Below are 26,254 nucleotides of genomic sequence, written 5' to 3'. Positions count from 1 at the left end.
ACGGGTGTTGTAGGTGTCCTGGAGGGCAGGTAGTTTGCCCCCGGTGATGCGTTGTGCAGTCCTCACTACCCTCTGGAGAGCCTTACGGTTGAGGGCGGAGCAGTTGCCGTACCAGGCGGTGATACAGCCCGCCAGGATGCTCTCGATTGTGCATCTGTAGAAGTTTGTGAGTGCTTTTGGTGACAAGCCGAATTTCTTCAGCCTCCTGAGGTTGAATAGGCGCTGCTGCGCTTCTTCACGACGCTGTCAGTGTGAGTGGACCAATTCAGTTTGTCTGTGATGTGTATGCCGAGGAACTTAAAACTAGCTACCCTCTCCACTACTGTTCCATCGATGTGGATAGGGGGGTGTTCCCTCTGCTGTTTCCTGAAGTCCACAATCATCTCCTTAGTTTTGTTGACGTTGAGTGTGAGGTTATTTTCCTGACACCACACTCCGAGGGCCCTCACCTCCTCCCTGTAGGCCGTCTCGTCGTTGTTGGTAATCAAGCCTACCACTGTTGTGTCGTCCGCAAACTTGATGATTGAGTTGGAGGCGTGCGTGGCCACGCAGTCGTGGGTGAACAGGGAGTACAGGAGAGGGCTCAGAACGCACCCTTGTGGGGCCCTGTGTTGAGGATCAGCGGGGAGGAGATGTTGTTGCCTACCCTCACCACCTGGGGGCGACCCGTCAGGAAGTCCAGTACCCAGTTGCACAGGGCGGGGTCGAGACCCAGGGTCTCGAGCTTGATGACGAGCTTGGAGGGTACTATGGTGTTGAATGCCGAGCTGTAGTCGATGAACAGCATTCTCACATAGGTATTCCTCTTGTCCAGGTGGGTTAGGGCAGTGTGCAGTGTGGTTGAGATTGCATCGTCTGTGGACCTATTTGGGCGGTAAGCAAATTGGAGTGGGTCTAGGGTGTCAGGTAGGGTGGAGGTGATATGGTCCTTGACTAGTGTTATTCATTTTTTTTACGATTAAAGTATTTTACCTGTGTAATCTAGTATTTATTTCATAAACCTTCCTTGAAAAAAATTGTACGGTGGGTGTGTCAGTCTTGACGCACTTTTTGCGTCGCTAGAATCTGATTGGCACCTCACATTCGACTCCTACGTGAGCCACCTCTCACCGGTTCCGGGGACCAGCAACGGAGTTTGTTCCTGGAGCTGCCTGTGTTTTGAAAGGATATCGAAAACACATGTTGTTTTGTGTCAAAAACGTAATTATTGATTAAATATCAAAACATGGGTAAGTTCTGCAAGGCTACTGTTTAATTTTGATCAATTTTTGTGCTTTGAACATATGTATTGAGGGATAGAAAACGTAATGGTAACTAAGCTAACGATAGCTAGCTGTGTAACTGTAGGCTTGCCATCCATTGCTAACTTTGTTAGTTACGTAGCTATTTTGTGCAGAATACACTTGCCAAAAATATATATTTCTTCAGTTTAACGGTAGGTAGGCTGTTTTGTCAAAATGTATGATAAAGTTTTCTTGTAGCTACCTAGTTAGGTATTTTCATTATTCGGGAGAGGGTGTTTCCACACGGAATCTTTCAAGAGTGTACACTGACGTGGCGTAAAAGATTGCTGTTAATAAGATGCAGTGAAATGTTTCGTATAGGCTAGTTATTTTATGTTTCTGTCACTCAAAGATGAAATATAAACCCAACTGTTGATAGTATTAAGAATCAGGCCTCTTCAGTCCAGCTGCAGTCCCTTAGTTTGTGACCGTAGTAGAACAATCATCTATGTGTAATCTGCCTCTCCCCTCCCTCTAGCGGTGAACACAGGCACATCCCTGGTTCTGTCCAGTCTGTTCTCTGTGTTGGTGTTTGCTGGGATGCAGATGTTCAGCAGACAGCTGGGCTCTACAGAGTTGCTCACCATCCTGGGAGGCTTCCTGGGCTCTGTCCTCTTCATCTGCTCCCTCACAGTATCCTCCTTACACCAAAACACACCACAACATAGCAGCACTGCATACAATGCAATCTAGGTAGACCTCAGGCTTAGGGTTGTAAACTTGATGACATGAAGTAAGCTGTTTGTAAAGCCAGACACCTAAAGTCTTTGTTTATGTTCTGTGATGGAAGCAGATAGTCAGTTGGTTGGTTCTATAGTCCACATGCAGCACTGTGAGTCATGGTGGCAGGGTTTTTATTTTTTTTATTTCACCTTTATTTAACCAGGTAGGCTAGTTGAGAACAAGTTCTCATTTACAACTGTGACCAGGCCAAGACTAAAGCAAAGCAGTTCGACACAACGTGCAAATAGAGATACTGGGGTGGAAAGGAGCAAGATAAATAAATACAGTAAGGGGATAAATACATAAAGTAAGGATCACTGAAAGTCTAAAGGTCTAATAAAACCACCACATTAGGTGTCTCTTCTCTCCCACTGTGTTTCCCTCCTTAACCCTTTCTCCAACCAGGCCTTCAATAACCTGGAAAACCTCATTTTCGGCAAGGGATTCCAGGTCAAGATCTTCCCAGAGAGTAAGTTTGTCTTCACAACTACAGAGTGATGCACAGAATCTATTTCCTGTGTTTCACACACATTCACTGAGCCTCTTGTCATGAGTATGGGTGCATCTGAATAGTATAGTGGATCAGCACCCACTCGGTCCTGTTTTAACGGGTGTTCATTTCTCTCCTGTCCACCAGTCCTGGTGTGCCTGTGCCTCTCTCTGTTTGCCTCTGGGCTGGTGCACCGTGTGTGTGTCACCACATGGTAAGTATGAACTCCCAGACTACTGACAAACCCAGGTGCACCACATACAGAAACTCTCTTATCAATGGAACTCATTGATGACATGAAGGAATTATGGAATCGCAGAGAGCCTATCCAACTGACAATCTCTTAGAAAGAAATAGAAACTATTGGAACCAAGATTTAAAAAATAACTGATATTGGCACAAGATGGAAGTAATGTTGGATCATAACTGACGACATTAAAGTTTACAAAAATGTATGCTTAAACCAGTATACATTCATGTATTGAATGTATTATACAAGAGACAGAGAGGTCTGAAGTGTAAAACTACTAATGACTCAATAATTCATGACCTTCTGGAATTGCTATAAGATCCAAAAGTTATGGCTGGAGTTGGAAAGATGGCTGAGAAGTATTACAATGTAAATGAGCTTTTAATGAGTCTGTCTGCATATTTAAAGACATGGCATATGAGGGTGCAGTGAGATACCCGATGGGTAGGACAACACTTTTCTCATCAATCATCTTTAAAAAAAAAAAAACATATACAACTGGAAATCAACCAATCATCTGTCGTTCACGCAATGGAAGGGTCAAATGCTTTACTATCTAAAAAAATTGAAAGTGCGCAGGTGACGAAGAGAAACAAATTTGTGCTGTTTGAGGCCATGTGGCAGAAAGTGATGCGGGCGCTGGAGATAAGGGGGTGAGGGCTGGTGGGTCTGGGCAGGAGTGATGTAGTTGTTTGTATGATGTTGTCGATTGTTTGTATGTTTTGTATTGTTGATCAAATAAAATCTTATCAGGGAAAAAAGGAATAGTAATAATGATGATAACAGTACTACTATTATCAATGAACTTTGGGTGAAGTTTTTTTTTCTTCTCAAACCATATTGTGCTGTTGCTGTGCTGACTGTTTCATTTTGTTCTCTCTCCAGTCTGATATTCTCTCTGTTCGCCCTCTACTACATCAACAAAGTGTCTGCTGCTCTGTACCAGGCAGCCGTTCCCACGGTAATGCCAGCCAAGGCTGCCAGCAAGAGCAAGAAAAAGAACTAAGTCACTAATTAGATCAAACTTTCATACCGTCATCCAATCAGCATCCACTACAACGGCTAACCAGGCAAGGGAGAAATGGTGTAGGTTAGCCAATGACAGTGTACCCCAGTTTCCTTTTTGTAGGTCGTGCCAACCAGCATTGGACACCTCTCAGCAGTATAGATAACCTGAGACCTACCCAGCCATCCATACTTAGATATTTTCCTTGACTTCTTAACTCTATGATCACTGATCTCCAAGGACTGGACACCTCTCAGCAGTATAGATAACCTGAGACCTACCCAGCCCATCCATACACTGTTCTCAGCAGTATAGATAGCCTGAGACCTACCCAGCCCATCCATACACTGATCTCAGCAGTATAGATAGCCTGAGACCTACCCAGCCCATCCATACACTGTTCTCAGCAGTATAGATAACCTGAGACCTACCCAGCCCATCCATACACTGTTCTCAGCAGTATAGATAGCCTGAGAGTCATCTCAGCAGTAGGGACCTACCCAGCCCATCCATACACTGTTCTCAGGTATAGAAGAGAAGCCCATCCATACAGTTTGGGACTGTTCTCAGCAGTCTGCAGTTTTATGAATTATCTCTACATTCCCTACATCATCCCCATGTACTCAGCACTTGTTTCAAAATGCTTGTCTAAAGATCCATACTTTTGATTGACATCCTTTTTGTTTTGGTATGAAAACTTTTTGTTAATTAATTTGTAATTAAAACCCATTGAAAATAGTGTCTAGATTTTTCTTGGTTTAAGCTACTTGAAACAGACAAGTCAAGGTAAGCACTGTCGCTTCAGTGCTGCTATGGGCAAAGTTCCCCTTATCCATGCTCCAGGTACACACACATCTGACATCCCTTTTACAGAGCAGCCATGTACTAAGATGCTTTAACTCAAAGTTGTAGCACACCGGTGTACACAATGGATTTTGTTTCTGGTGTCCTTTGACACCTCTTTGGTCTTGGCCATAGTGGAGTTTGGAGTGTGACTGAGGTTGTGGACAGGTGTCTTTTATACTGATAACAAGTTCAAACAGGTGCCATTAATACAGGTAACGAGTGGAGGACAGAGGAGCCTCTTAAAGAAGTTGTTACAGGTCTGTGAGACCCAGAAATCTTGCTTGTTTGTAGGTGACCAAATACTTATTTTCCACCATACTTTTGCAAATAAATTCATTAAAAATCCTACAATGTGATTTTCTGGATATTTTTTCCATTTTGTATGTCATAGTTGAAGTGTACCTATGATGAAAATTACAGGCCTCTTTGTTTTAAGTGGGAGAACTTGCACAATTGGTGGCTGACTAGATACTTTTTTTGCCCCACTGTACATATATATATATACAGTACCAGTCAATTTTTACAAGTTATTTTTACAATTTTCTACATTGTAGAATAATAGTGATGACATCAAACCTATGAAATAACACATGGAATCATGTAGTAACTACACTATTATTCTACACTACAATGTAGAAAATAGTTTTTTTATATAGAAAAACCCTGGAACGAGTAGGTGTACAAACTTTAGACTGGTACTGTATATCCCGGAAGACAAAACCAAGCCTACTCTCAAATGTGAACTTTCACTAGAAAACTAGCAGACCCACCCCTCCTACCACAGACACATGGAGAGATCCAGAGAGAACCAATGTAACAGTATAATTTGAAACCTTCCCCTCGCCCATACCCGGGCGCGTACCAGGGACCTTCTGCACACATCAACAACAGTCACCCTCGAAGCATCGTTACCCATCGCTCCACAAAAGCCGCGGCCCTTGGGAACTACTACAAGGTCTCAGAGCAAGTGACGTAACCGATTGAAACGCTATTTAGCGCACACCGCTAACTAAGCTAGCCGTTTCACATCCGTTACACCAGCAGACCCACCCCTCCTACCACAGACACATGGAGAGATCCAGAGAGAACCAGCAGAACCACACCTCCTACCACAGACACATGGAGAGATCCAGAGAGAACCAGCAGACCCACCCTCCTACCACAGACACATGGAGAGACCCAGAGAGAACCAGCAGGCCCACCCCTCCTACCACAGACACATGGAGAGATCCAGAGAGAACCAGCAGACCCACCCCTCCTACCACAGACACATGGAGAGATCCAGAGAGAACCAGCAGACCCACCCTCCTACCACAGACACATGGAGAGATCCAGAGAGAACCAGCAGACCCACCCCTCCTACCACAGACACATGGAGAGATCCAGAGAGAACCAGCAGACCCACCCCTCCTACCACAGACACATGGAGAGATCCAGAGAGAACCAGCAGACCCACCCTCCTACCACAGACACATGGAGAGATCCAGAGAGAACCAGCAGACCCCCCTCCTACCACAGACACATGGAGAGATCCAGAGAGAACCAGCAGACCCACCCTCCTACCACAGACACATGGAGAGATCCAGAGAGAACCAGCAGACCCACCCCTCCTACCACAGACACATGGAGAGATCCAGAGAGAACCAGCAGACCCACCCTCCTACCACAGACACATGGAGAGATCCAGAGAGAACCAGCAGACCCACCCTCCTACCACAGACACATGGAGAGATCCAGAGAGAACCAGCAGACCCACCCTCCTACCACAGACACATGGAGAGATCCAGAGAGAACCAGCAGACCCACCCCTCCTACCACAGACACATGGAGAGATCCAGAGAGAACCAGCAGACCCACATCTCCTACCACAGACACATGGAGAGATCCACAGACAACCTGCCGATGTGCCCTTGAACAAGGTACTTAACTCTAATTTGCTCCAGGGGTGCCGTACTACTATGGTTGACCCTGTAATACAACATATTTCACTGCACCTAACCTGTGTATGTGACAATGAAACATATATTGTTTATGTGCAGAAAGAAAGAAAGTAGAAGAGAATAATATACAGTTGAAGTGGGAAGTTTACATACACCTTAGCCAAATACATTTAAACACAGTTTTTCACAATTCATAACTTTTAACCCAAGTAAAAATGATCTGTCTTAGGTCAGTTAGGATCACCACTTTATTTTAGGATAATGTGAAATGTCAGAATAATAGTAAAGATAATTATTTCTTTCATATTTTATTTCTTTCATCAAATTCCCAGGGAGTCAGACGTTTACATACACTCAATTAGTATTTGGTAGCATTGCCTTTAAATTATTAAACTTGAGTCAAACATTTCAGGTAGACTTCCACAAGCTTCCCACAATAAGTTGGGTGAATTTTGTCCCATTCCTCCTGACAGCTGGTGTAACTGAGTCAGGTTTGTAGGCCTCCTTACTCGCACATGCTTATCAAGTTCTGCCCAAAAATTCTCAATGGGATTGAGGTCAGGGCTTTGTGATGGCCACTCCAATACCTTGACTTTGTTGTCCTTAAGCCATTTTCTACAACTTTGGACGTATTGCTTGAGGTCATTGTCCATGTGGAAGACCCATTTGCGACCAAGCTTTAACTTCCCGGCTGATGTCTTGAACCGTTGCTTCAATATATCCACACCATTTTCCCTCCTCAGGGAAAATCTAGGCTTCTTCCTGGCTGAGCGGCCTTTCAGGTTATGTCGATATAGGACTCGTTTTACTGTGGATGTAGATACTTTTGTAGCTGTTCCTAAAGCATCTTCAAATCAAATGTATTTATATAGCCCTTTGTACATCAGCTGATATCTCAAAGTGCTGTACAGAAACCCAGCCTAAAACCCCAAACAGCAAGCAATGCAGGTGTAGAAGCACGGTGGCTAGGAAAAACTCCCTAGAAAGGCCAAAACCTAGGAAGAAACCTAGAGAGGAACCAGGCTATGTGGGGTGGCCAGTCCTCTTCTGGCTGTGCCGGGTGGAGATTATAACAGAACATGGCCAAGATGTTCAAATGTTCATAAATGACCAGCATGGTCAAATAATAATAATCACAGTAGTTGTCGAGGGTGCAGCAAGTCAGCACCTCAGGAGTAAATGTCAGTTGGCTTTTCAGAGCCGATCATTAAGAGTATCTCTACCACTCCTGCTGTCTCTAGAGAGTTGAAAACAGCAGGACTGGGACAGGTAGCACGTCCGGTGAACAGGTCAGGATTCCATAGCCGCAAGCAGAACAGTTGAAACTGGAGCAGCAGCACGACCAGGTGGACTGGGGACAGCAAGGAGTCCAAATGCCAGGTAGTCCTGAGGCATGGTCCTAGGGCTCAGGTCCTCTGAGAGAGAGAAAGAGAGAATTAGAGAGAGCATACTTAAATTCACAGAGGACACCGGATAAGGCAGGAGAAGTCCTCCAGATATAACAGACTGACCCTAGCCCCCTGACACATAAACTACTGCAGCATAAATACTGGAGGCTGAGACAGGAGGGGTGAGGAGACACTGTGGCCCATCCAATGATAATCCCGGACAAGGGAAAACAGGGAGGATATAACCCCACCCACTTTGCCTAAGCACAGCCCCCACACCACTAGAGGGATATCTTCAACCACCAACTTACCATCCTGAGACAAGGCCGAGTATAGCCCACAAAGATCTCTGCCACGGCACATCCCAAGGGGGGGCGCCAACCCAGGCAGGAAGATCACGTCAGTGAGTCAACCCACTCAAGTGACGCATCCCTCCTAGGGACAGCATTCCCCAGCATGAAAGAGCACCAGTAAGCCAGTGACTCAGCCCCTGTAATAGGGTTAGAGGCAGAGAATCCCAGTGGAAAGAGGGGAACTAGCCAGGAAGAGACAGCAAGGGCGGTTCGTTGCTCCAGAGCCTTTTCGTTCACCTTCACACTCCTGGGCCAGACTACACTCAATCATATGACCCACTGAAGAGATGAGTCTTCAGTAAAGACTTAAAGGTTGAGACCGAGTCTGCGTCTCTCACATGGGTAGGCAGACCATTCCATAAAAATCGAGCTCTATAGGAGAAAACCCTGCCCCAGCTGTTTGCTTAGCAATTCTAGGGACAATTAGGAGGCCTGTGTCTTGTGACCGTAGCGTACGTGGAGGTATGTATGGCAGGACCAAATCAGAAAGATAGGTATGAGCAAGCCCATGTAATGCTTTGTAGGTTAGCAGTAAAACCTGAAAATCATCCCTTGCCTTAACAGGAAGTCAGTGTAGGGAGGCTAGCACTGGAGTAATATTATCAAATTTTGGGGTTCTAGTCAGGATTCTTGCAGCCGTATTTAGCACGAATTGAAGTTATTTAGTGCTTTATCCGGGTAGCCGGAAAGTAGAGCATTGCAGTAGTCTAACCTAGAAGTAACAAAAGCATTTTTCTGCATCATTTTTGGACAGAAAGTTTCCGATTTTTGCAATGTTAAGTAGATAGAAAAAAGCTGTCCTTGAAACAGTCTTGATATGTTCCGCCTGCATCCGTAAAGGGTCTGCGAGCAAACGACCACCCCTCATCACTGTCAAAAGCTCCCTAAAACAGTTCTGCGAGCAGGCCTTTCTAATCGACCTGGCCGGGGTATCCTGGAACGACATTGACCTCATCCCGACAGTAGAGGATGCCTGGTTATTCTTTAAAAGTGCCTTCCTCACCATCTTAAATTGGCATGCCCCATTAAGAAAATGTAGAACCAGGAATAGATATAGCCCTTGGTTCACTCCAGACCTGTCTGCCCTTGACCAGCACAAAAACATCCTGTGGCATTCTGCATTACATTTACATTTACATTTAAGTAATTTAGCAGACGCTCTTATCCAGAGCGACTTACAAATTGGTGCATTCACCTTATGACATCCAGTGGAACAGTCACTTTACAATAGTGCATCTAAAATTAAGGGGGGGGGGGGGGTGAGAGGGATACTTATCCTATCCTAGGTATTCCTTAAAGAGGTGGGGTTTCAGGTGTCTCCGGAAGGTGGTGATTGACTCCGCTGTCCTGGCGTCGTGAGGGAGTTTGTTCCACCATTGGGGGGCCAGGGCAGCGAACAGTTTTGACTGGGCTGAGCGGGAGCTGTACTTCCTCAGTGGTAGGGAGGCGAGCAGGCCAGAGGTGGATGAACGCAGTGCCCTTGTTTGGGTGTAGGGCCTGATCAGAGCCTGGCAGCATTAGCATCGAATAGCCCCTGTGATATGCAACTTTTCAGGGAAGTTAGGAAGCAATATACACAGGCAGTTAGGAAATCTAAGGCTAGAGTTTTTAAACAGAAATTTGCATCCTGCAGTTCAAACTCAAAAAAGTTCTGGGACACTGTAAAGTCCATGGAGAATGAGAGCACATCATCCCAGCTACCCACTGCTCTGAGGCTAGGAAACACTGTTACAACCGACAAATCCACTATAATTGAGAATTTCAATAAGCATATCTCTATGTCTGGCCATGCTTTCCACCTGGCTACCCCTACCCCGGTCAACCGCCCGGCAGCCTCCTCAGCAACCCGCCAAAGCCCCCACCATTTCTCCTTCACCCATATCCAGATAGCTGATGTTCTGAAAGAGCTGCAAAATCTGGACCCCTACAAATCACCTGGGCTAGACAATCTGGACCCTCTCTTTCTTAAATTACCTGCAGAAATTGTTGCAATCCCTATTACTAGCCTATTCAACCTCTCTTTCATATCGTCTGATATTCCCAAAGATTGGAAAGCTGCTGCGGTCATCACCCTCTTCAAAGGGCGAGACACTCTAGACCCAAACTGCTACAGACCTATATATTTCCTACCCTGCATCTCTAAGGTCTTTGAAAGTCAAATTAACAAACAGATTATTTACCATTTTGAATCACATCGTACCTTCTCCGTTATGCAATCTGGTTTCCGGGCTGGTCATGGGTGCACCTCATCCACGCTCAAGGTCCTAAACGATATCATAACCGCCATCGATAAGAGACATTACTGTGCAGCTGTATTCATCGACCTGGCCAAGGCTTTCGACTCTGTCAATCACCACATTCTTATTGGCGGACTCAACAGCCTTGGTTTCTCAAATGATTACCTCGCCTGGTTCACCAACTATTTCTCTGATAGAGCTCAGTGTGTCAAATCGGAGGGCCTGTTGTCCGGACCTCTGGCAGTCTCTATGGGGGTGCCACAGGATTAAATTCTCGGTCCGACTCTCTTCTCTGTATACATCAATGATGTCACTCTTGCTGCTGGTGATTCTCTAATCCACCTTAACTAACCTCCAGACGAGCTTCAATGCCATACAACTCTCCTTCCGTGGCCTCCAACTGCTCTTAAACACAAATAAAACTAAATGCATGCTATTCAACTGATCATTGCCCGCACCTGCCCGCCCATCCAGCATCACTACTCTGGACGGCTCTGACTTAGAATACGTGGATAACTACAAATACCTAGGTGTCTTGCTAGACTGTAAACTCTCCTTCCAGAATCACATTAAGCATCTCCAATCAAAAATTAAATCTAGAATTTGGCTTCCTATTTCGCAACAAAAATTCCTTCACTCATGCTGCCAAACATACCCTCGTAAAACTGACCATCCTACTGATCCTTGACTTCGGCGATGTCATCTATAAAACAGCCTCCAACACTCTACTCAGCAAACTGGATGTAGTCTATCACAGTGCCATCCGTTTTGTCACCAAAGCACCATATACTACCCACCACTGCGACCTGTAAGCTCTCGTTGGCTGGCCCTCGCTTCATACTCATTGCAAAAACCAACTGGCTACAGGTTATCTACTACAAGTCTCTGCTAGGTAAAGCCCCGCCCTATCTCTGCTCGCTAGTCACCATAGCAGCACCCACTCGTAGCACACGGTCCAGCAGGTATATCTCACTGGTCACCCCAAAAGCCAATTCCTCCTTTGGTCACCTTTCCTTCCAGTTCTCTGCTGCCACTCACTGGAACGAACTGCAAAAATCACTGAAGCTGGAGATTCCCATCTCCCTCACTAGCTTTAAGAACCATCTGTCAAAGCAGCTCACAGATCACTGCACCTGTTCATAGCCCATCTGTATACAGCCCAGCTATCTACCTCATTCCCATATTGTATTTATTTATTTAGCTCCTTTTGCACCACAGTATCTCTACTTGCACATCCATCTTTTGCACATCTACCATTCCAGTGTTTAATTGCCATATTGTAATTACTTCGCCACCATGGCCTATTTATTGCCTTACCTCCCTTAATTGACCTTATTTGCACTCACTGACATTGTTTTCTTTTTTTCTACTGTATTATTGACTATGTTTTGTTCATTCCATGTGTAACTCTGTGTTGTTGTATGTGTCGAACTGCTATGCTTTATCTTGGCCAGGTCACATTTGCAAATTAGAACTTGTTCTCAGCTAGCTTACCTGGTTAAATAAAGGTTAAATAAAAAAATACAAATAAAATGTTTGTCAAAAGAGAGATCAGGGTCCAGAGTAATGCCAAGGTCCTTCACAGTTTTATTTGAGACGACTATACAACCATCAAGATTAATTGTCAGATTCAACAGAAGATCTCTTTGTATCTTGGGACCTAGAACAAGCATCTCTGTTTTGTCTGAGTTTAAAAGTAGAACGTTTGCAGCCATCCACTTCCTTATGTCTGAAACACAGGCTTCTAGCGAGGGCAATTTTGGGGCTTCACCATGTTTCATTGAAATGTACAGCTGTGTGTCATCTGCATAGCAGTGAAAGTTAACATTATGTTTTAGAATGACATCCCCAAGAGGTAAAATATATAGTGAAAACAATAGTGGTCCTAAAATGGAACCTTGAGGAACACCGAAATGTCCAGTTGATTTGTCAGAGGACAAACCATTCACAGAGACAAACTGATATCTTTCCGACAGATAAGATCTAAACCAGGCCAGAACTTGTCCGTGTAGACCAATTTGGGTTTCCAATCTCTCCAAAAGAATGTGGTGATCGATGGTATTAAAAGCAACACTAAGGTCTAGGAGCACAAGGACAGATGCAGAGCCTTGGTCTGATGCCATTATAAGGTAATTTACCACCTTCACAAGTGCAGTCTCAGTGCTATGATGGGGTTTAAAACCAGACTGAAGCATTTCGTATACATTGTTTGTCTTCAGGAAGGCAGTGAGTTGCTGTGCAACAGCTTTTTCTCAAATTTTTGAGAGGAATGGAAGATTCAATATAGGCCGATAGTTTTTCATATTTTCTGGATCAAGGTTTGGCTTTTTCAAGAGAGGCTTTATTACTGCCACGTTTAGTGAGTTTGGTACACATCCGGTGGATAGAGAGCCGTTTATTATGTTCAACATAGGAGGGCCAAGCACAGGAAGCAGCTCTTTCAGTAGTTTAGTTGGAATAGGGTCCAGTAAGCAGCTTGAAGGTTTAGAGGCAATGATTATTTTCTTCATTGTGTAAGCGATATAGTACTAAAACACTTGAGTGTCTCTCTTGATCCTAGGTCCTGGCAGAGTTGTGCAGACTCAGGACAACTGAGCTTTGAAGGAATACTCAGATTTAAAGAGGAGTCTGTAATTTGCTTTCTAATAATCATGATCTTTTCCTCAAAGAAGTTCATGAATGTATTACTGCTGAAGTGAAAGCCATCCTCACTTGGGGAATGCTGCTTTTTAGTTAGCTTTGCGACACTATTAAAAAGATATTTCAGATTGTTATTATTTTCCTCAATTAAGTTGGAAAAATAGGATGATCGAGCAGCAGTGAGGGCTCTTCAATACTGCACAGTATTGTCTTTCCAAGCTAGTCGGAAGACTTCCAGTTTGGTGTGGCGCCATTTCCTTTCCAATTTTCTGGAAGCTTGCTTCAGAGCTCAAGTATTTTCTGTATACCAGGAAGCTAGTTTCTTATGACAAATGTTTTTAGGGGTGCAACTGCATCTAGGGTATTGTGCAAGGTTAAATTGAGTTGATTGAGTAAACCTCAGTTAGGTGGTTAACTAATTTTTGTCCTCTGATGTCCTTGGGTAGGCAGAAGGAGTCTGGAAGGGCATCAAGGAATCTTCACAAGGTCCTTTGCTGTTGTTCTGGGATTGATTTGCTCTTTTCGCATCAAAGTACATTCATCTCTAGGAGGTCCCATGGCATTTATACTTATGTGCTATTGTTTGTACAGATGAACGTGGTTTGGAAATTGCTCCCAAGGATGAACCAGACTTTTGGAGGTCTACATTTTTTTTTCTGAGGTCTTGGCTGATTTAAAAAAAAAAATCTCATGATGTCAAGCAAAGAGGCACTGAGTTTGAAGGTAGGCCTTGAAATACATCCACAGGTACACCTCCAATTTACTCACTCAAATTATGTCAATTAGCCTATCAGAAGCTTCTAAAGCCATGACATAATTTTCTGGAATTTTCCAAGCTGTTTATAGGCACAGTCAACTTAGTGTATGTAAACTTCTGACCCACTGGAATTGTGATACACTGAATTATAAGTCAAAATAATCTGTCTGTAAACAATTGTTGAAAAAACTACTCGTGCCATGCACAAAGTAGATGTACTAACCAACTTGCCAAAACAATAGTTTGTTAACAAGACATTTGTGGAGTGGTTGAAAAATGAGTTTTAATGACTCCAACCTATGTGTACGTAAACTTCCGACTTCAACTGTATGTATATATAAAGAGGTTAATTATACTATGTAACACAAGACCCAAAAGAGGGAGAGTTGATTCTCATGACTACCAGTGACTGGCTGTACTGTTCTGATGCTGGGGAAGCAATAGAACATCAGCTTGGAATATCCATCACATATGTGTCAGAAGAACACATGCTTTGCCTATTACTTATGCCCAGGTTTCTTCTTCTGGTCAGGAGGACTACTGTATGCTGTATTAAACTGATGATGCCAAACACCAATATACAGCCAACTCCTGATAAGTGCGCATCAACGGAGTTTGGTGTTACCTTAATTGGGAAGGACGGGCTTGTGATATTGGCTGGAGCGGAATCGGTGAAATCGCATCAAACACATGGTTTCCATTGGTACCATTCCGGTCATTATTATGAGCCATCTTTCCATCAGCAGCCTCCTGTGGTGTGTATGGTGCATGGTGCATAGTGCATAGTGCATGGTGCATAGTGCATGGTGCATTGCAGTTTACCAATTTGAATTTTGGAGTTTGAGCAATATTTTGGAGATTGTGAAGTGTTTTATTTGTATCTGCTTGTGCTAGTTAAATGCACGTATTCAGGACAGTCTCACAGCCAATGACGCTCCAACTGATCTAAATGTGTTCTCTCTCTGGGGACAATGAAGATGTAACTGAATAAAATTACATTCTATTCAAACTTCATCCCAACCTCTTCATCCATAGAACTATTCTGACAAACATACTAGTGTGCACTCTTGTCACCCCTCTCTCCATCTGTGTTATTTCATCATGTTTAAGTTGAGATAACTGAAAGATGACATCAAGCCTTATCTCCAATTCCCTCTCCCCTCCCTTGCTCTCTCTCTCTCAGCAGCTCTGGTCTCATAGACTAGATGTAACATAGAAAATGTGAATCCGAAACACTGAATTTATTATGATATGTTACGTTTGGTATGGTTACATAAGGCAGATGGTTAATTAAAGGTTGCGAGTTTGACAACTCATAGACAATTTTAGCTAATTAGCAACTATTCAAATAAACTCAGCAAAAAAAGAAACATCCTTTTTTTCAGGACCCTGTCTTTCAAAGATAATTAGTAAAAATCGGAATAACTTCACAGATCTTCATTGTAAAAGGTTTACATGCTTGTTCAATGAACCATAACAATTAATGAACATGCACCTGTGGAACAGTCATTAAGACACTATCAGCTTACAGACAGTAGGCAATTAAGGTCACAGTTATGAAAATTTAGGACACTAAAGAGTCCTTTCTACTGACTCTGAAAAACACCAAAAAAGATGCCCAGGGTCTGCGTGAACGTGCCTTAGGAATGCTGCAAGGAGTCATGAGGTTTGCAGATGGGGCTAGGGCAATACATTGCAATGTCCGGACTGTGAAACTCCTACGACAGCACTACATGGAGACAGGACGGACAGCTGATCGTCCTCACAGTGGCAGACCACGTGTAACAACACCTGCACAGGATCGATACATCCAAACATCACACCTGCAGGACAGGTACAGGACGGCAACAACAACTGCCCGAGTTACACCAGGATCTCACAATCCCTCCATCAGTGCTCAGACTGTCCGCAATAGGCTGAGGGAGGCTGGACTGAGGCAGGTTCTCACCAGACATCAACGGCAACAACGTTGCCTATGGGCACAAACCCACCGTCACTGGACCAGACAGATCTAGCAAAAAGTGCTCTTCACTGATGAGTCACGGTTTGGTCTCACAAGGGGTGATGGTCGGACTTGCGTTTATCGTCAACGGAATGAGCATTACACCGAGGCCTGTACTCTGGAGCAGGATTGATTTGGAGGTGGAGAGTCCGTCATGCTCTGGGGCGGTGTGTCACAGCATCATCGGACTGAGCTTGTTGTCATGCAGGCAATCTCAATGCTGTACGTTACAGGGAAGACATCCTCCTCCCTCATGTGGTACACTTCCTGCAGGCACATCCTGATATGACCCTCCAGCATGACAATGCCACCAGCCATACTGCTCGTTCTGTGCATGATTTCCTGTAAGACAGAAATGTCAGTGTTCTGCCATGGCCAGCGAAGAGACCGGATCTCAATCCCATTGAGCACGTCTGGGACTTGTTGGATTGGAGGGTAAGGGCTAAGGCCATTCCCCCCAGAAATGTCCGGGAACTTGCAGGTGCCTTGGTGGAAGAGTAGGGTAACATCTCACAGTAAGAACTGGCAAATCTGGTGGAGTCCATGAGGAGGAGATGCACTGCAGTACTTAATGCAGCTGGTGGCCACACCAGATTCTGACTGTTACTTTTGATTTTGTCCCCGCCCCTCCCCCATGTGTTAAGGGACACATTATTCAATTTCTGTTAGTCACATGTCTGTGTAACTTGTTCAGTTTATGTCTCAGTTGTTGAATCTTGTTATGTTCATACATATATTTACATGTTAAGTTTGCTGAAAATAAATGCAGTTGACAGTGAGAGGACGTTTCATTTGTTGCTGAGTTTACTTACTACTTTTTAGCTACTTTGCAACTACTTAGCATGTTAGCTAATTTCCATATGCACAAAAGGTTATTTCTCTCAAATTTTGTGCACAAATTTGTTTACATCCATGTTACTGAGCATTTCTCCTTTGCCAAGATAATCCATCCACCTGACAGGTGTGGCATATCAAGAAGCTGATTAAACAGCATGATTATTATACAGGTGCACCTTGTGCTGGAGATAATAAAAGGCCACTTTAAAATGTGCAGTTTTGTCACACAACCCAAGGCCACAGATGTCTCAAGCGTTGAGGGAGTGTGCAATTGGCATGCTGGATGCAGGAATGTCCACCAGAGCTGTTGCCAGATAATTTAATGTTTATTTTTCTACCATAAGCTGCCTCCATCATTTTAGAGAATTTGGCAATACGTCCAACCGTAGATAGATCACGTGTAACCATGCCAGCCAGGATCTCCACATTCGGCTTCTTCACCTGTGGGATGTCTGAGAGGGGGTTGTTGTCTGTAATAAAGCCATTTTGTGGGGAAAAACGGATTCTGATTGGCTGGGCCTGGCTCCCCAGTGGGTGGGCCTGGCTGCCAACCCATGGTTGCACCCCTGCCCAGTCATGTGAAATCCATAGATTAGGGCCAAATAAATGTATTTCAATTGACTGATTTCCTTATATGAACTGTAAAACCCAGTAAAATCTTTGCAATTGTTGCATGCTGCGTTTATATATATTTTTTTCAGTATATTTAGCAGATGTTATTGCGGGTGTAGCGAAATGCTTGTCATATATGTTTAGCAAATTCGTAACATACTGTACATTTTGCAAATTCGAAACATAATAAGAATTATAATTCGTAACATATCATACGAAATGGGGATGAATCGACAATTTAATACATAACGTTACCATACGAAACGTAACATATACTAAATGGTGTGTTTCGGATTTACATAAATAATAGTACGAAATGCTCTCAGACATCGTCTCTTGGAAACACAGGATAAAACACACAATCAGATGGGCGTTGCCTGCACGCTTTAAATTCTCGTAGCCCTTGCGCAGTTACGCTACTTCCCCACCCTGTTCTCCAGCAGCTCTCAGTTCGGTAAGTAACACTTTTTCGCTTATTCTATACAGTAGCGTCCATCGTTTAACGGATAAGGTTATCTACTGTAATAAACAGGTCGCAAGTAACTTTAACTGTTTCGGGTTTATAAAGTGTGCCTAGCTAATGATCTGTCTCGTCAATGGCAAACTTGTTGGCTTAAATGTTCGTCAGTCTTTGCTTGCTTTGATTAAAAAATCAGTAATTCTATGGTTTGTTATGCAGTTTTATGGGCCATACTATTTACTGATTAACATAATGTAGTATATCTATAGTCTAACCTTTTCATGTTTCATTGACGCAATGTTTTTGTTTTAGAACTCTTTGACCTACAAATGTTATTCTCAGCGGGTTCGAGTCATTTTATAGGCATTATTACTCCAATTTTCAACAGCCTGATTTCATTACACTGAACTGTTGCAAAACCATAGGTTAAAGGACAGTCTACACAGTTCGATATGCTGGCTGTTCCCAAAGAAATGGGGTAGGCACTAAAAGAAAGAGGGGTTGACAGCAGAGGGAATGTGTGATAAGGAATGGAACAACTTTACAGCAGCCAAGGAATGTGATTACAGAGCCAAAGAAGGCCAACTCCTATCCTCTCTAAAAGTGCATTGTTTGTTTGCATAAAATACTAATTGTGGGGGTAGGTTATATTATCTGTCTAATAGAGCTGAGAAGTAGTGATGCAGGATCTCCAGTGTGTAAGTGTACTTAGATACAGGGACTACAGTAGTACACCCACCCTAAATGACAATCTCTCTCCCCTCCCATCTCCCTCCTCCCTCTTTCCCCTACCATCTCCCCTTCCTCTCTCCCCTCCTCAGTGTATCCTTCCTCTCTCCCCTCCTCAGTGTATCCTTCTCTGCAACCATGCCGTCTGAGTTGGAGCGTTCCATGGAGTCCCTGATCATGGTGTTCCATCGCTATTCTGAAAAGGATGGTGACGGCAACACACTGAGCAAGAAGGAGCTGAAAGAGCTGATGAAGACAGAACTGGCCAGCTTCCTGAAGGTAACACTGTCTCTCTTCTCTTTTATGTCCCTCTACACTTTCTCTGTCGCTCTTTCCCTCTCATTCTGATCTCTCTCTCACTTTATTAAAGAGTATCCAAAGTCAATCTAACCCTCCCCTCCCCTACTCATTCTCTTCATCTCCTCCATCTCTCAGTCCCAGAAGGACCCAGCCGCCATAGACACGATCATGAAGGATCTGGACCAGAATGGTGATGGGAAGGTAAACTTTGAGGAGTTTGTCTCCCTGGTGGTGGGCCTCTCCATTGCCTGTGAACAGCTCTACCAGCTCCACACCATGAAGGCTTCTGCCAAGAAGTGAAGGAGGACAGGACAAGGAGAAAGAGGAAGAGAAGCAGAGAACGATGCTTTTCTATATGTCATTTTGCTTCTCTATATGTCATATAAGTCACTTTATAAGAAGTCTTACTGTTGTGAATAAACAGTGGCTTTCCCACTTTCTCTGTTTGTCACATGTGTCTGACGTGTGTCTGTCTGTTGTATTTGGCCAATAAGTGTAAGACAGAATAGACAGTACCAGTCACTTCTTAGTTCAATATTGACACAACCTCTTAGTAAACCTTAGAATAAAGCCTTTCTAGTTCCTATGTTAAAACCACTATAATTACCAACTGATTAAATCAATGTTTCAAGTCATTTGTTAACCTATTGTGATGTGGGTTTGCAAAAAGTCATTGAGGGTGACATTGCAACCACAGGATTATGTCATCATGTTAACCAATTTTCAACAGAAACTTATATAAATATGTTGACTTTATTACTTTGAATCAACGTCAGCTCTTCAGCTAAGAAAATACACTGGGATGGGCAGCACATACTGGATGGAGAGTTTAATTCTCTACAGCTATCGCTTTGGGCACCCATTCAGGGTTCTAACCAAGCCCTGCTTAGTTTTGTCACTGATTTACCACTGTGCTATCTTGAGCATGATTTGTTGGGAAATTTCCACTAAATAGATTCACTAATGCCATTTAAGTCATTCCAATGGGTAGATGCAAATGAAATGTAACCATACTTTATCAATGTTATTTGCTTATATAGAATTGGGAAGTCATCAACAGCTGTTTAAATTCAGCCCAATATTCTACTAAAAACAGACTATACATATAGGCCTCGGCTTTTCAAATGGAATCTACAAGTTAGTATGTCAGATTCACGTCTCCATGTTAACCAACAATCCAAGTTGAAGAATAGGACTAAATCAAACTATAAAAAAAAAAAAGTATGATTTGATTTAGTGCTAATTAACTTAGATTTTTGGTTGCAATGGAGACATGAATCCAACATATAAATTATGAATTTGTAGACACTGTAATTGAATCCAGACTCCGTGGCACAGATGAAACTATCCAATTAGAAGATGCTTCTCCCTCAAATGTTAATATTTGGTTCCATTGACAACCAAGCACAATTCAACATGACTTTTGCAATACAGTAAATGGCCTAACTTGTCAACAAGATAAATGATATGTTGGATTCACATCTCCATCTCAACCATTAATACAGGCTGTGTCTCAGATGGAACTATTCAAGCAGCAGTTACATGTCCTTTAAATGTTATTATTTGGTTGCATTGTCAATCAAAAACAATTCAATATTACTTTTATAATACAGTAAATCGCCTAAAGTTAAGGCTTTCTTACAAACTAATGTATATAATTGCAATGTAACAGTATTTAACTTAATGATTAACCCACATCCATTTCCACATTTTGAGTTTACAGTAACAAATGTCTTATGTAATCACAGAAAGCATGTTCAAGAGCAGAGATCACCAGAGTGTGGAGATCTTCACAATGAATATAATCTGAGCAGAATCACGAATGGCATTGATAACATGCACCGTGTACTTTAAAGTATTCTCTGAAATCCAGGTCATTTGGTTGTGCTACTAGATTCGGCACAGTGATAACACATGAACTTGTATAAATAAACAAAACATAACACATTGGAAATTAAACTTCAAATACAAACTTCAAATACAACTCACTGCACATTGTCCTATTCCAGAATGACGTAAAATGGGGCCAGAGGAAATGGCAGCATTTCTACGGGTGCCTAACCAACTGTGCTATTATGTGTTTTTTTTTGCATTATTTGTAACTTATTTTGTACATAATGTTTCTACCACCATATCTTAATGCAAAAAATAGCTTCTGGATATCAGGACAGCGATCACTCATCTTGGATTAGACAAAGATTTTTTTCTTCAACAAACAGAATGCACAGGATGTACTTCGAACACCCGACAAGGCCATCATCCCCGTCATTGGCAAGATAAAGAGCCGCAGGTACAGAGTATACAGAGCAGGGTGCCTCGTAAGGATCCGCAGACGGCGAGTGGGAAAGCTGCCATTAACGTCAGTATTACTTGCTAATATACAATCATTGGAAAATAAATTAGACAAGGTACGATCATGAAAATCCTACCAATGGGACATCAAAAACTGTAACATCTTGTGTTTCAAGGAATTGTGCATGAATGATGACATGGATTAACAACATATATTAATTGTAGAAGTTTAATATTGTTCTACAGTTGTATTTTAGTTTTCTCTCTCTCTCTTTCTGCCTCATTATAAAGAGGCCCCTCTTAGAAATGTGACTTAGACAGAACTCTGCAAGGGAGTGAAGGAGATAAGATTAGGCAAACATTCCACAATAAATCAACTTTGGGGGAAGGGGACATTTACTGCTAAGTGTTTTGCTAACAATAAAGGCACTGTTTCTACAGCTTTGTTGGCATGGTTCTGGTCCCAGGAGTAGAGGATGATGACATAAGCAGCGACTTAGGGTTGAACCTTTTAGGGATAGGGGGCAGCATTTTCACTTTGGATGAATTGCGTGCCCATAGTGAACTGCCTCCTACTCTGTCCCAGATGCTAATATGATTATTACTATTGGATAGAAAACACTCTGAAGTTTCTAAAACTGTTGGAATTATGTCTGTGAGTATAGCAGAACTCATAGGTCAGGCAAACTTCCAAACAGGAAGTGGAAATTCTGGTGCTGGTTGATTTTCAACTCATCGCCTATTCACATCCAAATAAGATATGGATCTGTTTGCACTTTCTACGCCGACCACTAGATGTCAACAGTCAGCAGAACGTGGAATGAAGCCTCTAGTGTGATATGGGACCGGATGGCAGCTATTTGAGTCACCGGTCTGGCAGAATGCCAGTTCTTGGTTACGCGCAGTAGTCATTATATCGCCTTGCGTTCCATTACCCTGTAGACAAAATGAATGTTCCGGTTGCAACGTTATTGGATATATATGATAATAACATCCTGAAGATTGATTCTCTACTTAGTTTGACCAGTTTATTCGACCTGGAATATAACTTTTTGAAGTTTTCGTCCGAGTTCGCCTGGACCAGCGCCAGCTTTTGGACATGTGAACTAAACGTGCTAGCAAAAGTAGTTAATTGGACACTAGTAATGGACATTATCGAACAAAACAGTGATTTATTGTGGAACTAGGATTCCTTGCACTGCATTCTGATGAAAGATCATGACTCCAACATGGCGGAGAAATATATTTACGTCTGAGCGCCGTCTCAGATTATTGCATGGTATGCTTTTTTCGTAAAGTTTAAAAAAAATCTGACACGGCGGTTGCATTAAGAACCAGTGTCTCTTTAATTATATGTAAAACATGTATCTTTCGTCAAAGTTTCTGATGACTATTTCTGTTATATGACATGGCTCTCTGTAATTACTCTGGATATTTTGGAGGCATTTCTGAACATGGCGCCAATGTAAACCGAGATTTGTGGATATAAATATGCATATTATCGAACAAAACATAAATGTATTGTGTAACATGAGTGTCATCTGATGAAGATTATCAAAGGTTAGTGATTCATTTTATCTCTAATTCTGCTTTTGTGATTATCTTTGACTGGGAAAAATGGCTGTGTTTTTTGGGATTTGGTGGTGATCGAACATAAATATATGTTGTGTTTTCGCTGAAAAACATTTAAAAAATCGGACACAAGGTAGATTAACAAGATGGTGAACTTTCATTTGCTGTATTGGACTTGTTGATGTGTGAAAGTTAAATATTTCTAAAAAATATTCTTGAATTTCCCACGCTGCCTTTTCAGTGGAATGTTGGCGGGGGGTTCCGCTAGCGGAACTGTGTCCTAGACAGGTTTTAATAAAAGAACTGGAGACCTTTTGTTTGATGCAGAACTTACTCAGAAACATGCATGCTATGTTCCTGTTTGTCAACTTCTGTCTGCAATTGCAATAATAAAGGTTTTTGAATGATTCAATTAAAGATATTGTAATAATGCTAATTTCACCAATCAACCAATGATTGACAAAGGACGTAAGGAACGAACCCTAACATTGTACATAAACTCAGCAAAAAAAGAAACGTCCTCTCACTGTCAACTGCATTTATTTTCAGCAAACTTAACGTGTAAATATTTGTATGAACATAAAAAGATTCAACAACTGAGACATAAACTGAACAAGTTCCACAGACATGTGACTAACAAATGCAATAATGTGTTCCTGAACAAAGGGGGGGTGGAAATCAAAAGTAACAGTCAGTATCTGGTGTGGCCACCAGCTGCATTAAGTACTGCAGTGCATCTCCTCCTCATGGACTGCACCAGATTTGCCCGTTTTTGCTGTGAGATGTGTCCCCACTCTTCCACCAAGGCACCTGCAAGTTCCCGGACATTTCTGGGGGGAATGGCCCGAGCCCACACCCTCTGATCCAACAAGTCCCAGACGTGTTCAAAAGGATTGAGATCCGGGCTCTTCGCTGGCAATTGCAGAACACTGACATTCCTGTCTTACAGGAAATCACGCACAGAACGAGCAGGATGGCTGGTGGCATTGTCATGCTGGAGGGTCATGTCAGGATGTGCCTGCAGGACGGGTACCACACGAGGGAGGAGGATGTCTTACCTGTAACGTAAAGCATTGAGATTGCCTGCAATGACAACAAGCTCAGTCCAATGATGCGGTGTAGCGGTGAGAACAGGCCTCGGTGTAGCGCTCATTCCTTCGACGATAAACGCAAATCCGACCATCACCCCTGGTGAGACAAAACCATGACTCGTCAGTGAAGAGCACTTTTTTCCAGTCCTGTCTGGTCCAGCAACGATGGGTTTGTGCCCATAGGCGACGTTGTTGCCGTTGATGTCTGGTGAGGACCTGCCTTACAACAGGCCTACAAGCCCTCAGTTCAGCCTCTCTCAGCCTATTGCGGACAGTCTGAGCACTGATACAGGGATTGTGCATTCCTGGTGTAACTCCGGCAGTTGTTGTTGCCATCTGCAGGTGTGATGTTCGGATGTAGTGATCCTGTGCAGATGATGTTACACATGGTCTGCTATTGTGAGGACGATCAGCTGTCCGTCCTGTCTCCCTGTAGTGCTGTCTTAGGCGTGTTACAGTACAGACATTGCAATTTATTGCCCTGGCCACATCTGCAGTCCTCATGCCTCCTTGCAGCATGCCTAAGGCACATTCACGCAGATGAGCAGGGACCCTGGGCATCTTTCTTTTGGTGTTTTTCAGAGTCATTAGAAAGGCCTCTTTAGTGTCCTAAGTTTTCATAACTGTGACTTTAATTGCCTACCGTCTGTTTGCTGTTAGTCTATTAACAACCGTTCCACTGGTGCATGTTCATTCATTGTTTATGATTCATTGAACAAGCATGGGAAACAGTGTTTAAACCCTTTACAATGAAGATCTGTGAAGTTATTTGGGTTTTTACAAATGTCTTTGAAAGACAGGGTCCTGAAAAAGGGATGTTTCTTTTTATGCTGAGTTTATATATCCCAACCAGAAGCCATGGATTACAGGCAACATTCGCACCAAGCTAATGGGCAGAGCTGCCGCTTTCAAGGTGCGGGACTCTAACCCAGAAGCTTATAAGAAATCCTGCTATGCCCACCAACAAACTATTAAACAGGCAAAGCGCCAATACAGGGATCCGATGCTCGTCTTATGTGTCAGGGCTTGCAGACTATTACAGACTACAAAGAGAAGCACAGCTGTGAGATGCCCAGTGACACGAGCCTACCAGACGAGCTACATCACTTCTATGCTCGCTTCGAGGAAAGCAAAACAGAGGCATGCATGAGAGCATTAGCTGTTCCAGACGACTGTGTGATCACGCTCTCCTCAGCCGACGTGAGTTGGTATTGAGTAAGACCTTTAAACAGGTCAACGTTCACAAGGCCGCAGGGCCAGACGGATTACCAGGACGTGTGCTCCGGGCATGTGCTGACCAACGGGCATATTTTCAACATGTCTCTGATTGAATCTGTAATAACATCATGTTTCAAGCAGACCACCATAGTCCTGTGCCCAAGAACACCAAGGAAACCTGCCTAAATGACTACAGACCCGTAGCACTCATGGCTCACATTAACACCATTATCCCAGAAACCATAGACACTCCAATTTGCATACCGCTCAAACAGATCCACAGATGATGCAATCTCTATTGCACTCCACACTACCCTTTCCCACCTGGACAAAAGGAACACCTATGCTATTCATTGACTAGAGTTCACCATTCAACACCATAGGACCATCAAACTCATCGCTAAGATCAGGATCCTGGGACTAAAAACCTCCCTCTGCAACTGGATCCTGGACATCCTGACGGGCCACCTCCAGGTGGTGAGGGTAGGTAGCAACACATCCCCCACGCTGATCCTCAACACTGGAGCCCCACAGGGGTGCGTGCTCAGCCCCCTCCTGTACTTCCTGTTCACTCATGACAGCATGGCCAGGCACAACTCCAACACCATTATTTTTTATTTTTTTTAACCTTTATTTAACCAGGCAAGTCAGTTAAGAACAAATTCTTATTTTCAATGACAGCCTAGGAACAGTGGGTTAACTGCCTGTTCAGGGGCAGAACGACAGATTTGTACCATGTCAGCTCGGGGGTTTGAACTCACAACCTTCCGGTTACTAGTCCAATGCTCTAACCACTAGGCTACCCTACCACATTAAGTTTGCAGGCGACACAATAGTGCCAGATCACCAACAAAGACGAGACAGCCTATAGGGAGGAGGTCAGAGACCTGGCCGAGTGATGCCGGAATAATTACCTATCCCTAAAAGGAGAACCGAGCACGCCCCCATTCTCATCGACGGGGCTGTAGTGGAGCAGGTTGAGAGCTTCAAGTTCCTTGGTGTCCACATCCACCAACAAACTAGAATGGTAAAAACACACTAAGACAGTAGTGAAGAGGGCACGACAACGCCTATTCCTCCTCAGGAAACTTTGGCATGGGTTGTCAGATCCTCAAAAGGTTCTACAGCTGCAACATCAAGAACATCCTTACTGGTTGCATCAAGGCACTACAGAGGGTAGTGTGCACTGGGGCTATGCTGCCTGCCATCCAGGAGCTCTACACCAGGC

The 26,254-nt window shown here is 43.4% G+C and overlaps 2 protein-coding genes across 2 annotated transcripts; both read left to right on the top strand.

Annotated features, from left to right (window-relative positions):
- The first annotated feature begins 845 nt into the window (after window positions 1-845).
- On the top strand, window positions 846-3,890 carry LOC123996751 (keratinocyte-associated protein 2-like). Its single transcript, XM_046300413.1, has 5 exons — window positions 846-1,229; window positions 1,762-1,916; window positions 2,412-2,475; window positions 2,644-2,710; window positions 3,632-3,890. The coding sequence occupies exons 1-5, from the start codon at window positions 1,226-1,228 to the stop codon at window positions 3,750-3,752; spliced, it is 411 nt and encodes a 136-aa protein (XP_046156369.1). The 5' UTR covers window positions 846-1,225; the 3' UTR covers window positions 3,753-3,890.
- A 13,781-nt stretch (window positions 3,891-17,671) lies between these two features.
- On the top strand, window positions 17,672-19,293 carry LOC123998222 (protein S100-A1-like). Its single transcript, XM_046303254.1, has 3 exons — window positions 17,672-17,818; window positions 18,646-18,832; window positions 18,989-19,293. The coding sequence occupies exons 2-3, from the start codon at window positions 18,692-18,694 to the stop codon at window positions 19,151-19,153; spliced, it is 306 nt and encodes a 101-aa protein (XP_046159210.1). The 5' UTR covers window positions 17,672-17,818; window positions 18,646-18,691; the 3' UTR covers window positions 19,154-19,293.
- Window positions 19,294-26,254: the final 6,961 nt, after the last annotated feature.

The sequence above is a fragment of the Oncorhynchus gorbuscha genome, linkage group LG15 (assembly GCF_021184085.1).
Source record: "Oncorhynchus gorbuscha isolate QuinsamMale2020 ecotype Even-year linkage group LG15, OgorEven_v1.0, whole genome shotgun sequence".
NCBI lineage: Eukaryota > Metazoa > Chordata > Actinopteri > Salmoniformes > Salmonidae > Oncorhynchus > Oncorhynchus gorbuscha.
This window is presented reverse-complemented; position numbering and strand designations above follow the sequence as displayed.

Excerpts from the sequence above, each read along its gene's own strand:
- LOC123998222 (XM_046303254.1), top strand. The coding sequence starts at position 18,692 with ATGCCGTCTGAGTTGGAGCGTTCCATGGAGTCCCTGATCATGGTGTTC. Across the intron at positions 18,833-18,988 it reads AACTGGCCAGCTTCCTGAAG|TCCCAGAAGGACCCAGCCGC; the intron begins GTAACACTGTCT and ends TCCATCTCTCAG.
- LOC123996751 (XM_046300413.1), top strand. Across the intron at positions 2,476-2,643 it reads GGTCAAGATCTTCCCAGAGA|TCCTGGTGTGCCTGTGCCTC; the intron begins GTAAGTTTGTCT and ends CCTGTCCACCAG. Across the intron at positions 2,711-3,631 it reads CGTGTGTGTGTCACCACATG|TCTGATATTCTCTCTGTTCG; the intron begins GTAAGTATGAAC and ends TTCTCTCTCCAG.